At 58.6% G+C, this 16,030-nt stretch overlaps 1 protein-coding gene across 20 annotated transcripts in view; it reads right to left on the reverse strand.

Moving 5' to 3' along the window:
- Positions 1-16,030, reverse strand: part of ARHGEF10L (Rho guanine nucleotide exchange factor 10 like) — a 158,158-nt gene that overhangs the window by 34,928 nt on the left and 107,200 nt on the right. For all 20 annotated transcript variants that reach the window (XM_072751061.1, XM_072751057.1, XM_072751058.1 and 17 more), the window contains 4 exons: positions 10,131-10,252; positions 4,622-4,708; positions 2,549-2,769; positions 2,055-2,209 (listed from right to left, as the gene is read on the reverse strand). In XM_072751061.1, the coding sequence (XP_072607162.1) occupies positions 2,055-2,209; positions 2,549-2,769; positions 4,622-4,708; positions 10,131-10,252 (585 nt within the window). The remainder of the gene's footprint in view (positions 1-2,054; positions 2,210-2,548; positions 2,770-4,621; positions 4,709-10,130; positions 10,253-16,030) is intronic.

Raw genomic sequence — 16,030 nt, forward strand, 5'->3', positions numbered from 1 at the left:
TGCCGACCAGCCTGCCCCATGCCCGGGGCGTCAGGTTCTCATGGACCATCCTGTTCCCCACTGAGGACCCTCAGCACCGTGCGTAATCATAAGCTCCCTGCTCGTCCACTTGACTAACTTGGTCTCCCGCTAACGACTATAACTCTGTGAGGCCAGGGTCACGTCTGCTTCGCTGGCCACCGTCTCCACGGCACATAGTAGGTGCTCAGTAAATACCTAGTGGACAAACGTTTGTAGAAAGGCTGGTGGAGTACCTCAGCCTTGTCTTCCTGGCCAGATGGTCTCCGGCTCTGCCCACAGAAGCCAAAATCCTCTAACATCTGGAAAGAGTCCCAGCCCTCGAAAGAGGATACCTAGGTTCGGGTCTCGGCTCACTCATGGGACTTTGGGGAGTCCCTTTCCACCTGGAATATGAGGGTGTGGAGTCCTCAGTGGTCCCCAGTGGCCCTTCTGGTTCTGACAAAGTACCTGGGCCGAAAGCCAATGTTAGACCCCAAAACCCCTATAAAGGTGTTTAATTATGTTCCCTCAAAATTCACAGGTTCAAGTCCTCACCCCTGGTACCTCTCAGAATGCAACCTTATTTGGAAGTCAGGTTGTTGGGGGTATAATTAGTTAGGATGAGGTCATCCTGGAATAGGGCGGATCCTGAATCCAACAGGACCCCAGAGACGGCCTGTGAAGACTGGGGTCTGCTGCCCCAAGCCAAGGCAGCCCCGGAACTGGGAGAGAGGCACAGGACAGATCCTTCCCTCCGGCCCTCTGAAGGAATCAACCCTGCCAGCGCCTTGACCCTGGACTTCTGGCCTCCAGAACAGGAGAAGATGCATTTATGTTATTTAAACTCGGCGGCACTATGTTACGGTGGCCCCAGCCATCCGACGCACCCCCTCACCTCCCACAGCCCCGGTGCCCAAACTGACAAGTCAGGAACCAAGAAGCAAAGGGTCCAGGGCAGCCCGGAGTGGGGGAGCGGGGGGGGGGGGGGGGGGGGGGGGGAGGGCGGAGCGGGGCAAGGCAGGGCTCTCAGGGTTCCGTGGGAGCCAGAGGGTGGGAGTCCAGAGTCCCTTTGGAACCCCCGTCTAAATCTCCAAAGATCAGAGCCCATATTTACATTTACACACATGCCATGTCTGTCGGCGAGAGGGGTTTTTTTTTCCCTCCCTCTTCCCCCTTTAATTAAAAACTATAAATGCCTTATCAAAAGCTAATTAAAAATACCAACACAGTGCCAAGTGGCAAAAAAAAAAAAAAAAAATAGCTCAGTACAAATATCCGTTTATAACCCTGCAACAGGCAGTGATGACGCAGCAATTAGAGGTTCATTGGAGGGACGGGAGGGAGGGATGGGGGAAGGAGGGGAGGGGAGGGAGGGGCCTAGGGGCTGCAGAGCTGCAGACTCCCCAGCCCTCTCTGGGTGCACTGGGCTGCCTTCCCCCGGCACACATCTTGGAACTGGAAGCCGAATAAGCCACAAGGGGACAGGGACATCGGGCCTCTGTGTGGCTGTGCACGAGCCGCGTCCCCTCCTGTGGTCTCAGCTTCGGCAATTCTCGCGGGTCGTGGTGAGAATTCCGAGCACGTGCACACATCAAGCACTCGAGTGTTTCTGTGCACAGCAGCCCAGTGCTGCCGGACCTGCCCTCCAGCAGCGACTCTGTGCCATCCGTGGCTCATGGCTCAATGACATAACAGAGGCTCAGATGCTTAACGCCAGTAAGCACCCACCGTGCCAGGCCCTGGGCTTTGCCTTTGTCGGGTTGTTTAACCCACTGGGGCCCATGAGCGGTGGGTACTGAAATTACACCCATCTGTAGATGAGGACACCCAGGTGCGAGAAGCTCACCACAGGACACAGCTGTCAAAGGGGCCATGACATGACCCCGACCCCAGAGTCTGTGTGACACCAGGGTCCCTGCTCTTATAGAGTCTCCTGCCAATGGGGTGAGCTGTCTGTATAGTAGTGAGCACCCCATTCCTGCAGGGACCCCAGTGGGGCTCAGGGGTCTCCAACTACTCCCAGATTCCCTGAACCCCAGCACTGCCATCCTTACCACTGGTCCGAGGGTAGGCGGCGAGGGTCCCATCCTGCAGGCCGGCAAATAGGTGAAAGGGGCTGTGCCGCAGGCAGAGCACAGGCTGCAGGCCCGGGCTTCTACAGGTCGCTAGGCACTGGGTACCTGTGTCCACACTGCCATAAACCAGGATGCTGTGGGGAGAGACCTGAGTGACTGCCTGAGCCCCTACCCCCACTGCACATGCCCTTAGCCGGGCCCCCGGGCCACATGAACAGGCTCTGTTCACCCTTAGAGACCTTGGGCTTTCCCAGGGAGGATGGTGCCCTCCCCACTCCTGGCCCAGGGAGAGCTGGGTGGGGGTTTGGAGAGATGCTAAGACAACAGTTTTCAGGACCACAAAGACCCCAGTGGGAACCCAGACAGGCCGCCTTCCAGCTGACTAACCCCCGCTTCCCCCATAAAACTGATGCCAGCCTCATGGCCATAAAAAGAAATAAAGCTCTGATGTGCCTCCTCGCCAGGCCCCTCACCTGCCATCCTGGAGTCCGAGGCAGATGGTCGGATGCACTGTGGCCGAGGGCTCAGTGGCCACGTGGCTCTCGTCTCCACTCTCCCCCTCCTCCGGCTCGGGAATGTACTCCATGCAGAGCACAGGGGCTGCCAACGGGAAGGACTTGACCGTGCGGGGTGAGGGCCGGTTCAAGGAGAAGATCTCCACCTGGCCCCCTGCACCTTCCTGCCCACCTCCGACCTGCACAGAGACCCAGAGAGGCCATCAGGCACCACTACCAGCGTGGGGCCAGAGCTCAGCCCCTGCCCTCCTGGTGACCTGTCCCAAATTCTACTCTGAGATTAGACATCCAGAGGAGTAGCCCCTCTCCTGCCCCCAAGCATCCCGCTGTCACTGAAGGTCACTCTTTCCCAGTTGCCATGGCAATGAGTTAGATTCAGGGCCCAAAGGAAATCAAGTGAGGAGCTAAAGCAGACCAGATACCCCGTCAGCTCTCTATCTCCCCAACTTTAGAGTAAATTTCAACAAACAAATAGTGAACACACATCTGCCTCTTTACAGTGTCTTCTGTTTTGTTCATCACTCTACCTCTGTGTCTAGGCAGTGGTGGGCACTTTATACTTGCTGAATAGATGAACAGATGGATAAATGGATGGATGGAAGAGATAGAAGAATGGGTAGATGAACAGATGAGTGGATGCTTATAGGGATGGATGGATGGATGGATGGACGGACAATTATTATGGACAAGTGGATAGATGCGTGGGTAGATGACTACATGGATGGATGGATGGATGGATGGATGGATGACTATATGGATGGATGGATGTGCATGCATGCATGGGTGGATGAGTAGCTGAGTAGCTGGGTAGCTGGGTAGATGGATGATTATATGGATAAGGGATGGGTGGATGGATGATTATTGTGGACAAGTGTATGAATGGATAGGTAGATGACTATATGAATGGGTGGATGGATGGATGCATGATGGGTAGGTGGGTGGATGAATGATTATATGGATAAGTGGGTGGATTGGTAGATGGATGATTATATGGATGGATGGGTGAACAGATGGATGGATGGATGATTATTATGGACAGATGGATGGATGGATGGATGGATGGATGGATGGATGGATGGTTGGATGGATGACTATATGGATGGATGCATGCATGCATGGGTGGATGAGTAGCTGAGTAGCTAGGTAGATGGATGATTATATGGATAAGGGATGGGTGGATGGATGATTATTATGGACAAGTGTATGGATGGATAGGTAGATGACTATATGAATGGGTGGATGGATGGATGCATGATGGGTAGGTGGGTGGATGAATGATTATATGGATAAGTGGGTGGATTGGTAGATGGATGATTATATGGATGGATGGGTGAACACATGGATGGATGGATGATTATTATGGACAGGTGGATGGATGGACGGATGGATGGATGGATAGATGGATGGATCAATTGACGGACTGACCGATGGATAGATATACCACATGCTAGATACTGGGGAAACAGTGAGGAACAATTCAACCCTCAGAGAGGACATTTGGTTTGGACTCTGAAGGGTGAGCCAGTTTCCCTGCCTGAGTACCTGGAGACAGGCATAAGCAGTGGCTGGAAGGTGGCCAGAGGGGTGGGGAGGTGGGAGCTCAAGGGGTCTGTGGGAGAGCACAGTCTCCGCCACAAAGAGCAGGGTGCCTATTTGAATCAAGAGAGGCTTTGCCAGGAATCCCAGGAGAAAAAGGTGGACTGGGAGCTCTGCAAGAGCTGGGCAATAACCAACCCTGCTTCCCGGCTCCCAGGGTGAAGACCCTGCCACCCAGGTACTCCGTACAGCTCCGTTCATTTCCTTCATGGCACAGGCCATTTGTGAGAGTCCTGCTCACTTCTCCATCCCCTGGTTTGCTGTTGTCCCCGGCAAAGCTGGGCTGCCAACTCTGAGCACAGAGCCCGGCACAGAGGTTCCCATAAAGACCTTCCTGGGTGAAGGTGCACATAACGGGCACCAGCAGGCAGGCAGCATTTTCCAGCACCACCTTCCTGGTGCCGGGATCCCTGGTTGGGTTCAGGAGAGACTTACCCAGAGGTAGCCCTGTGGGAGGGACGTGCTGACCGCTGAGAAGCCCAGCAGGGGACAGCTGACAGGACTGTGGACCAGGGCTCCAAGCTGTGGAGACACACAAGGCACACACGGGGCTAAGCATCAAGGTGTCCAAGGTGCCGATATCCGGCAGCAGGATCTCTGTCTGAACTACCTGTGGGGGTGTTAACCTCCAGATTTCTGGGCCTCATGCAGGCCCCGAATGCGAATCCCTGAGGGTGGGACTAGGATAGTGACAGGTTTCATGGGATCTCCAGGCAGTTCCTAGGCATCACACTGACCAGTGCCCTTCTACAACCTTCTCCTAGGAGGTGCCTGAATCTGGGCCAGCCTGCACCGATTCTTCAAACTAAGCAACATCCAGATAAGATTTGGTGAAAACCTCTAACACCCCTCGCCCACTTATTTTACAGATGGGGAAATGAGGTCCACAGAGGGCACATGATTGCCCCAGGCCACGGGAAGAGGACAACAGGGCCTGGCCTGTGCCAGCCTCCCTCCTGGATGTCCCTGCATTCCTCCAGAGAAGCACAGCGGAGGAAGGAAGGGTGCTGGACAGCTCGCTCCACCCCACTCAACAACGGAACCGCTCTGGAGACAAGCCTGCTGGCACCAGAGGGCTTAGTGGCTTGTACAGGCTGCCCACGGGGGCCAGAGGCTCCATCTGCAACCCGCTGTCATCAAGAAGCACTGGCTGCTTGCTCTTCCTGCACCTGCTGCCCACTCCAGATGGTTCTCTGGGGCCCGTTCTCTGAGCTAGACCCCTCCAGTCTGCCTCTGTGGCCAGGACAGCAGTGCGAGGAGCTGGCCAGGCCCCGTCACGGACCCTGCTGGAACCTCTGGCCAGTAGGACAGGGAAGGAGGCCGAGAGGGGACAGTTCCAGGTGCCCCATGGAGGAATGCAGCCACCACAGGACCTTTGCTGGGCCGGTGCTGCCCTCTGCTGGTGCCGAAGGCCCTGGCTGGCCCCGGCCCTGCTGGGATGATGTCCTAATAGCGTCCAATGGCTAAAGATGAGGAAGCCGGAGAGGTCACCTCATCCCGTCCCTCCATTTAGGAGTTGGCAAGTTTGAAGTTTGGTGCACGGGGATAGAGAGGGGGACACGACTGGCTCAAGGTCACATAGCAGGTTAGCATTCTGAGCCCAAGTCCCAGCCCAGCGCCCTTTCCACTCCAGTTAAATTGTACCAGGGGCCAGGCCGCCCTGCGGCCTCCACACTCCCGGCCCCCACTTCTGCTGGAGCGCAGAGCAGGAGGCTGCCCTCACCCCGGGCCCCCGGGTCCCCCTCAGGCTACCCCAGGGTGGGCCACACGCAGCCGAGGCGGCCCAGCCCCTTCCACCAGGCTCCTGCTCCGGTCCTCAGTCGGGGAGGGGGCACCTGCAGCCGCTCAGACGTTTCCATGGCAGCTCCAGGGGGCCCAGATGGCAGCCCAGTCCGCAGTGACGGCAAACACTCAAGTGGCTCCTCGGGCCCAGGAGCCCCGTCTGTGCCAGGAAGCCGACTCTCCCCAATCCCGGGGCCCTGGGCAGTGCAGAGGACGGTGGCTCGGGGGAGACAGTGGCTGTGGGTGCCGCCAGCCCGGGCTCTAGTCCCAGCTCAGCTACTACCAGCCGGTGACCCCACAAGCCAGTTCCTCATGGTCATGAAGATCCTGACACCTCGTCAGGATGGTCATGGGGACTGGAGAGGCAGACATAAGCCCTTGGTACAGGACCAGGCACCTGGCAGCCACTACATCTTACCCCGGACTTCCCGTGGCTACCCCTTTACTGTCTACCTCGTCCCATCAGCAGCACCATGCCAGGAGGGGCAGGCAGTGGCCGAGCCAGGAGGCAGGGGACCCCACAAACAGCCAGCAGTTCTGGCTAAGGACAGCCAGGACAGAGGCACTCAGCAGCACGCTGAGGCCTGAGCCTGGAGCAGACCCTCTGCAGGTCTGGGCTGCAGCCCCCAGACCCCCAAGGAGCTACACCGTAGAGCACCTCGGCACAGGTGGCACCCCGCCACTTTCTCCAAGCCCCGGTCCCCGAGCAGGCCCCTAGGCTGGACTCAGGGGGCAGGTTTGCACTGAGCCCTCCCCTTGCCCTCCTGCCACACCTCCAGGGACAGGTCTCCAGCCTGGATGGGTGCCGCCAGGGGTGCTGCTGGGGTGACACTGCAGCAGTCGGGACTTCAGGAATCCTCCGGAACCGACTCTCCTGTCTTCCTGGGGGCCAAAACGTTCTCCGAGCTTTGCTTCCATCTCTTGCACTCTGCGTGCACAGTGCTTAGTGTGAATCACTTCACGAGCTACAGCGGCAAGCCCAAGGATGGGTGCACCCTGCTGATGTCCTCTCGAGGAAGGTGGTGGTGTGGTCCAGCCTGGGCACCAGCCACCCATCAGCACAGAGAAGAGAAACGCTCCTTCCCTCAGCCCCCACATCCCTGCTCCTTTGAGGGAGAGAATCCAACACACGCCCACGTCCGGCTGGCAGGACAGCACTGACTTTGTCTACACTGGGAGCCGCTGGGGCCAGCGAGCCTTTCCTGGACGGCAGACTTAGTCACGGGCTCCCTAAGGCCAGCTGCAGAGCCCAAGTCCCGGGCCCCTGGGACAGGGCCAGGGGAGAGGTGGTGGGCCGGGAGGCAGGCCCGGACTGTGGCCAACACGCTCACATCTGTTCCTACAGCGGCTGGACCAGGCCCTGGTGCTCCGGGGCCCTAACTCATCTGGCCGCCCGCACAGAGTTGAGGGGGCACGTCTGCCTGGTGTGGGGTGGGAGGCAGGTGCAGGCGGAGCAGAAGTGGTGTCTTGGGACCCAGCAAGTGGGAAAGGCAGGCCCTGGTACGTCCCTCAGGAGCCCCACAGGCTCACTGCTCCAGGACACTGACTCAGGGCTCTCTTCACTCACATAGGAGGCTGCTCAGGAGATGGCAGGGGGGGACCCCCAAGGGGCCTAGACATCCCCCGGCCTTGAGAGCTCCGCGTGAGGAGCTGCTCAGGTGCCGCCCCCCAGGTGTGAGACGGAGGGCGGCTCCCCAGCTGGGCGGCTTCTTTCAGGGAGGCCCTGGAGGCAGTCTCTTGTCTGTGACTTCTTGGGGCCTATATTCTGGAGCAGTCGAAGGCCGTCGGGGGAGACGGAGGTCACCCCGGGTCAGCCTTCTCCACGGGATGTCCTAGGGCCAGGTGAGCCACAGGCAGGTTGAGTCCAGAAAAATCCCCGCTCCAAGGACTCCACTGCCCCCGCCTCCCCCCGCCCGCCCTGATGCCCATGAGAACCCCCCACCTCATGCTGGGCCGGAGCTCGCAAGACTCAGCAGGCCTCCCCATTAACCCACCAATAAGGTCTGAAGGCCTACAAAGGCTGGCTTCCCCGAGCCCTACAGAAATGAACAGCGTCTGGCCTCCCTGCCAGAAACGTTTGATGGGGGACCTGACACCCTAGTGAGAGGCAGAAAAAACGGGGATTGGCACGAAGTCAAGAAAACCCTCCCACCCCTATGGGCAAGCCCCGCCTCTGAGGGCGCCGTAGGCCCAAGGTTAACAGTGGTGAAGTGCCTAGAACGGAGCCTGGCATGGACGCCTCCAGAAAGGGCTTGCCACTGACTGGTGAGGCTGCCACCCCGGCCGCTGTCCCCCGAGCAGTGCTGGGAACCTGACCCGTCTCCCTCAGCACGCCCCTAAATCAGGCTGCAGCCCGGGGAATATTCCACCACCCTGACACCACTTCCAGGGGCACAAGCCCAAGACCTGGGTGTGTCCTTCCCGCCCCCCAGCCCCCACCTGAACTCTCATCCATGTGGCCGTCGCCGGCCCTACCCCGGCACGCTCCCCAAATGTGTCCCCCCGTGTCCCCTGCCCCTGTACCCTCCTCTAGGACCGGGACGACAGGGAGCACAGCAGTGCCAAAACACTCCAACAGCAAAAGGAATATTGTAACACAATTTTTGGCAATAAAAATTAAGGCGAAAAAAAAATCCATGATGAATAATTAGTAACATTTTAAATAAACAGAGAAATGGACCCTGCATCGCACGGCTCTGCCCCTAATCCCAACCCGTTACTTATCCCAAAAAAGCAGCCACGGTTTGCTGTGGCTTTGTAAGTTTTGTAAGTATTGCATTAAAATTTCACTCATCTGACCATTAGGACTAGGTGAGTGCCCCTCTCGCCCTCGCCCGGCCCTGCCTCCACCTGCACCAAGTCCTGCCTCGGCACACAGCCGGAAGGACCTGATGATCTTACACACCAGACGGTGCTGGTCCCCTGTGTGGAGCCATCCTTGGGGTGTCATTGCCCTGAGACGAAAACCCAACCGCGACCAGCCTGGGGCATGGCCCAGCGCAGCCACCTCGGACCTGACCCCCAGCCTCTCCTCCCAGCTCACGGGGCTGCGGCTTCCCAGACTGCTCCTGCCTCCACGCTCTTCTGCCTGCGTGGGATGTTCTTCCCCTGGGCCCTCAGGGGATCGGAGCCTTCAAGCCCCTCAGGTCTATCACCTCCTCCAGGAGGCCCTCTCAGCCCCCTAACCACATAGCCCCAGCCGCGTATCCCAGCTGCGTTATTTTCCATATGTGACCCACATGGCTCTTCTGAGTTTCCTTCTGTTTGTGGGACGACTGCTGTCTCTCTGCAGAGTGAAAGCCATAGAAGGTAGGGACCTCATATGATTTGGTCTCCACCATACACCCAGGGCCTGGCGCGTAGTAGGTGCTTAAAAATTGTAGGCAGGACAGACAGACCAATGAATGAACTGACTTCTCAAGTGTCCGTACTTTACACTGCAGCCCGATCAGCGTGTCCCTTAGGGCTTACGTTTCTAGGTCCCCAGCCTGCACCTCCTCCCCCCTAGCCCCCTACCAGAGCTCACAGGAGCTCCTCTCCTAGGGACTCCAGAGGGAGCGGGGAGCTGGGCCAGGACATCAGGAACAGATGACGGTGGAGGGAGCGTCCTAGTGGTGAGGCACATGGTGCCAACTCCCAGACCCTCACTATGGGCTGTTTTTAGAAAATCACGTCACCTGTCTGAGCCTTAGTTTTCTAACCTGGGAAACAGGATCTAGAGACATCTATTCATGGGGTTCTTCTAAATATCAAAACAAGAAGGTGGAGGCAAAGCAGTGGGAAGACATAGTGGGCGGCTGACAGACGGAGGTGTGGCGGCCACAGGGCTGCAGTCTGGCAGCCCCCCCCCCCCCCCCCAGGCGTATTCCAGCCTCTCTTCTGCGCTGGAGTCATGCCATCAGCTGATGAGATCACTGTGATTCATTAGCTCAAAAATCACAGAATTTTCCATTCCCTTGACCCACAAAGGGCATCTATCCCCGTAGTTTGCATATTTGGGTGGGGAAGCGGACTCCTAGAGAGCCAAAAAGTCCTGGCCAACTCCATGGGTAAGAGGTGGAGAAGCGGAGACTGCAGCCTGGGCCTCTTCTCCTGCGGGCACAACCTGGGAACAACCTGGGAACACCTTCGTGGTGGGCTCAGCAAGATCCATTCCACTCACCTGCAGGCTGAGGCCTCGGGAGGAGAAGGCGGGGATGCAGCAGGCCAGGATGGGGCACCAGAACGGGGCTTTGCTCTTCTTGTCCTCATCCGGACACAGCCAGCCCGGCTGGTTCTCCTCCCCTACAGCAGGAGGAAGGAGGCGGGTGGGGCTGGTCAGAGCCCGAGGACCAAGGGGGGGGGGGGTGAGCAGCCCTGCCAGCCCAGGGGGCCACCCCCAGCCCCGCACCTGCCCAGCCGAGATGAAACCCGGCCTCGCTCCATGGTCAGGGCCATGGGTCCCAGGCAGCGAGTCAGGAAACCTAAGACTTGACTCCTGGCTTGCACACGCGCTGGCTGAGCAGCCTTGTGCAAATTCCCCCAACTGTAAGCCTCGATTTCTTCACCTATGAGACAGGGGCATAAAAATGTCTTTGTCCTGAGGTCACCGTGAGGATCGAGTGAAACAGTAGATGAGAAAGGGTTTCAAGACATCTTGTGATGCTGAGCACGGTCCAGGTCTGGCTGCCTCGACCTAGAGGTCTAGAGGTGCTTCTAGAGCCAGGAGATGAGATGCCACAGCCATGCCACTCTACGCCTGACTCTGATGATGATGCTCAAGAGGGTGACTCTCTCCTGCTTCCTTTGAGACCCACTCTGAGGCCCAGGTGGTCATCTACCTCCAGATTCCCAGTCCAGCTGGACACTGAGGCCCCAGGGGACCTGTGAGACCTGCAGGTGCTCAGACCTGAGCCCAGACCCCGGACTCACATCTGGACACCGCTGTGCTCACGAGCATCTGCTAAGCCACACCTGCAATGTCTCCTTCATGTGGGTCCTTCAGGGCCCCCTCACCCGCCACCACCTCCAAGAAGTCCCTCCTGACCACCATACATCTCATTTCCCGCCTGGCCTTCACCACAGTCTAGAATGGCTCGGTTTATTTCCTTGTTTGCCGTCTGCCTGATGCTTCTAGAATGGAAGCTCGGGGCAGCAGGGCCCAGCCTGTCTCGTGTGCCACGGGCTCCCTGGCTCCCAGCACACTGCCCGCATGCAGCGCTCGGCAAGCACGGGTTGGAAGGATGAATGACGGGGGCACGAGTGAGCGGGGAAACTGCCTTCCCTCCCAGAGAGTTCTCCGTGCAGGAGCCCATCCTTCTGCGCACTCCGTATGGGGACCACCTTCCAGGAACCCCGACAGCAGGGACAGGGCACAGGGACAGGGTTCCCGGGTTCTCATTTTCGCAAAAAGCTCAGTGAGAACCGTGATCTGCACTTTATAGACAATGAGACCGACACTCAGGGAGGAAGTGATTGACCAGGTCACATGTACGGCCTGGTGGCAGGGTCCAGATGGGGACCTAGGTCTGCTGGACTCCAACGCCGCCTCCTGAGAACCTGCCCCCCCACTGGGGCCCATGGGCATGACTGGCCCTGGACAACCAGGAGGTGGCTCTGCCCTGGAGAGGGAGAGCCAGGGGCATGGACACAGCACCCTGGGTGAGAGGGGCCACCTAACGCAACGACATCAGGCTGGAGCTTCAGGGACGGGAGGAGAGGTCTTCCACAGAACACTCGTGACAGCAGCCTTCCCACCCGCCACGTGTCTACCCCGTGGCCACCCTGGCCCTCCAAGCAAGAGTCAGCCCAGGCCCAAGAGGGCTCACCAGCCACACGGGGCCTCCAGACTGGTTTCCCGCGCTGACCACTGATCCCTACGGTCAGTCCCCCCAGCGTCCAGGGCCATCCCGCAAACTTCTGCTGGACCTCTCCATTCCCAAGGCCATCGTACCCCATCCACTTGGAATCAAATCCGAACTTTTCCAGAGCAGCAAGGACGCTCCTTCCTTCCCAGCGCCATCCCCCTGTCGTGGGCTACACCGCACTAGGCTTTCCTCTGCAGCTCATCTGAACGAGCCGGGATGCTCCCTCTGCCCGGAGAGCCGTCCTCCCCGCTCCCAGGGCTGACTCCTCTCCTCCCCGAGGTCTAGGTTACTTGTACCCCCTCCGGGAGCGGCCTCAACCCACCACCACCCACCCCTCCCCTCCAACACTTTGTCTCAGCCCCTGTCCGTCTGTCATGCTCTGAACACAGCTTCTGGCTCTTCCATTGGCTCGCCTGTTTTTTCCTCTGTGTGTGTACATGAGTGTGTGTGTGCGTGTTTGTGTGTACATGAGTGCATGCATGAGTTTGTGTGTGTGTTTGGGTGTGCATGAGTGTGCATATGTGAGTGTGTGCACATGAGCACATTTGTGTATGCATGTTTGTGTGTACATGAGTGTGTCGATATATGAGTGTCCGTGTGTGCACATTGGTGTATGCATGTTTGCGTGTGTATGCATGTTTATATGTGCGTGAGTGTATGCACGTTTGTACATGAGTGTGCACAAGTGTTTGTGTGAGCATGTGTGCCCATTTGTGTGTGTGCATGTGTTTGTGTGTATGCATGAGTGTTGCACATATTTGTGTGTGTGTGTGTGTGTGTGTGTGCCCACGGCTCCCTGACCTTGCCTGTGTTCTGTATGAGTGATGTCAATCATACGCCAATAAAGTGGCTTTTAAAAATGCCACTGTCACCAGAGAAAGGTGGCGTCCCAGTGCTGGTCATGGCATGAGGCACTGGGACAAGGTGGCAGGGGAGGACACTCTTTGAGAAGCAAAAGACATCCACAAATGTCAGGCATTACAATGTGAACAACCTGCTTCAACAGAGGCTCTGGCCCATGCTCCCACCACCAACCCCCCTCCCTAGCCCCCCCGGGCACCGGCTTGCTCACGGGGGCACCCACTCCACCATCAGTCCGGCGGCTGCATGGTGAGCTCACTCCTTAAACGGGCGCAGAGGCAGCCCCAGCATCGGGCCCTCCACCCCACTGGGTCCTGGAGGCAGCATCACATGAAACCTGCTTCCCGTCACCAAGGAGGTGAGGCCATCACGGAGAGGACAGCTGGCACAAGACGGGCACCATCATAACAGAATGCCCACGTGCGCCACACTACATGGTTTACAAAGCCGTGTCCCACGTGAGGCCTCCTTTCATCCTCGGGGCCGCCAGAAGAGGTGGGAGCTTGCATCTCCCTCCTGCCCGGGGAACCTGAGGCCGGGGAGGGGGGGGGGGGAGGATGTGAAAGGGTAGGCCCAGGAGGCCAGGATCAGCCCCAGCATGGAGTGACAGCCCAGACAGCCTGCCCTGCGGGGCAGCGTCCTTCCCCTGGGCTGGGGCCGCCATCGTGATGGACACTGGACAGCAAATAAAGATGGGATGGATCTGAGCCTACCCTGCTCTCAAGGAGCTTACGATCACACAGACCCTCGCCCCTACCCCCGAGGGCCCAACAGACCCCTGCAACGCAACCCCCACCCCACCCCGGAGCTCCAGCTCCAGCCCAGAGCTCAGCCTGTGAACATAAACCCCCTCCGTCGCCACGCCGCCCGAGCGCCTCTCCTCTCCTTCCCCCCACACCCACAGCCCATCAAGTCCTGGCAATTTATTATGATATATATTTTTTAATGATCTGACCTTCTCCTTCCAGATGGTGCCTTCCCTGCCTGCGATCGGGAATGTTAAAGTAAAATGGAGTTGTAGCTCCCCATCTGCCACTGCCATTGTTCCTGTCACAAAACCAGGGCGGCTGAGACCAAATTAGAAGGCTGTTGCAGTTGAAAATTGAAAGCCCGCTTGGGATAAGTGACATTAAGAACTGGCACCATCGGCAGAGCCGTGATTTCCAATTGACATTAAATGGGGGCTTATTTAGCGCCCGGCCCCCGTGGAACACGAGAGCACCCTGTGGGGCAGCGGGGAGAAGCTCCGGGGCCAGAGGCCACGTCCTCCTCGGCCGCCCCCACCTCTGTGCCCTCAGAGCGCCCCACCCGCCGCAGGAGTGACTGTGCCAGCAGGGCCCCGGGCTCCCTGCGTGGCGCACAGCCAGATCCTGGACCTCTCTACGTCTGCTGCCTCATCTGGAAGATGGGGGGAATTATGCCAACCATTCAGGGTCACTGAGAGCACTGGGGGAAAAAAGATTTAACACCTAGTATATGCCAGGTGCTCCAGAAATAGCGAGATCACTGCCCTTGAGGTGAGGAGTCTGGCTGACAGCAGGCCTGGGGGCGGCCACCCCACCTCCACCGGCTGCACCCCTGGCCTGGTGGGGGCTGGCAGGACATGGGCACCCTTCTTTTCCAAACCACTCCCCTCGCAGAGAAAGAGGGAGAGAGACCCTGGGGTCCACAGAGGCCAGGCAAATGGTCACCCAGCTCCCGAGGGCAGGGCACCTGCTGCCGCCTGAGGGCCTGGAGGTCGCAGCACCCACGTGTGACAGCTAGAACACGCTCGGTACCATGTGGCACGTTGCCCGTGCTGCACCCCGTCACTGGATCGTCATCGGGGGGGGCATGGGGATCACTGTGAGGCCTGAGGACCGGGGAACTAGCCAAGTCCCAGCCAGCGAGGGAGGGCGCCCCACGCTGCGCCCTGCGAGGATGTGTCCCCATGAGCTTGGGACCCGCCCATGGCCCGCCCAGCCCAGGTGCTCTGGGAACATGGGAGTGAGGGGGGCTGTGATGGGAGAGGCTCCAGGGCCCCATGGGGTGTAAGAGCCAGAACGTCGCGCTTCAAGAGCCTCAGGTGAGAGGACACAGGAAGGGAGCGCGGGAAGCCCCCAACCACGCCTCTTCCTTCTCTGGGCCCTTCCATCTGCAGCCCCTTTCTGGAGCCTTTATGAATAGGAGACTAATTGGAAGAAGAGTGGGAGGGTGGCCCGGCCAGGCCCTGTTTGCTCTGAATCATGTGTGACCTCAGGGGGTCCCTCTGCCGTCGGTGGCACACAGACACCCCTGTCCTAGGAGCTCTCCGACGTGCCAGGTGTTGGCCGGCCCAGGCGCCTTCCCCGCACCGTCTCCCCGTGAGGGGGCCTCTGGCCTTATCCCCACCTTCTGATTCGCCTGCAGTCACAGAGCTGGTAAGGGGACAGACCAGGAACTGACCCCGGGCCGCCCGGGGCCATCTCACGAGGCTCTAAGATCCCAGATATAAGACAGGAGAGGCCCACTGGGGCTCTAGGCTGAGTTACAGGAGGGAGCCTGCCTCTCCCCGGACCCCCGGCAGAGTGGGGGCCACGCTGGGGTGTGACGTGGGTCCCCAGATTCCCCAGGATGTCCTGCCCTTCCCTCCCAAGGGGCAGGACTGACCCCCCCCCTTTCTGGACCCCGGGCACCCCCAGTCCAGCACTCTCCTTCCTCAACGTTCAGTGGATTATGATCTCCGTACATGATAGGAAAAGAGAAATACAAAAAAAAAAAAAAAAAAAGGAATCAAATTCTTTGTGAATAAATGTTTCTACCATGTTCTATTACTATAGGCTCATGTTATTCCCCACCCCACCCGACCAGGCACTGCGGATTAAAAAAAATAAAAAAAATTAAAAAACTGGCAAAATAAAAGGAACAAATTATTCAAGCCCCAGGGGAACCCAGGCATTCAAATAAGATTTCAAACGACTCTCCTTCCATTAAAACTTTTGCTGCAGTGAAGCTGCGTGGAGACAAAGCGGCGGAGTGTCGGAGTGTCACAAGCCGCTGGCCCCCCAGCGCCGACCCCACCGGGCCAGGCCGGGCCTCACACCGGGGGCAGAGCCGTCAGCCTTCCTGGGGGCCTCTGCGTGGAGTCCTCCCTCCTCCCTCTGCCACTATCTCGGCCGCCCAGAAACATCCAGCCGAGGCTCGTGCCACGTCAGCACCGCGTCAAGCGGGCCTCTGACCCTGCTCCCTCAAAGCCACAGCCTCCTCCCCGTTTCCTCTCGCCTCCACGTGCCCTCTCCGCACGGCAGGCAGCGCGACCCACTCGAGCGGAAACCAGAGCAGGCTGCTGCCCGGCTCTCGCTGCTACAAACCGCTTCCCATCGTGTTCAGGGTAAGC

Source organism: Vulpes vulpes, chromosome 2 (assembly GCF_048418805.1).
Source record: "Vulpes vulpes isolate BD-2025 chromosome 2, VulVul3, whole genome shotgun sequence".
Lineage (NCBI taxonomy): Eukaryota > Metazoa > Chordata > Mammalia > Carnivora > Canidae > Vulpes > Vulpes vulpes.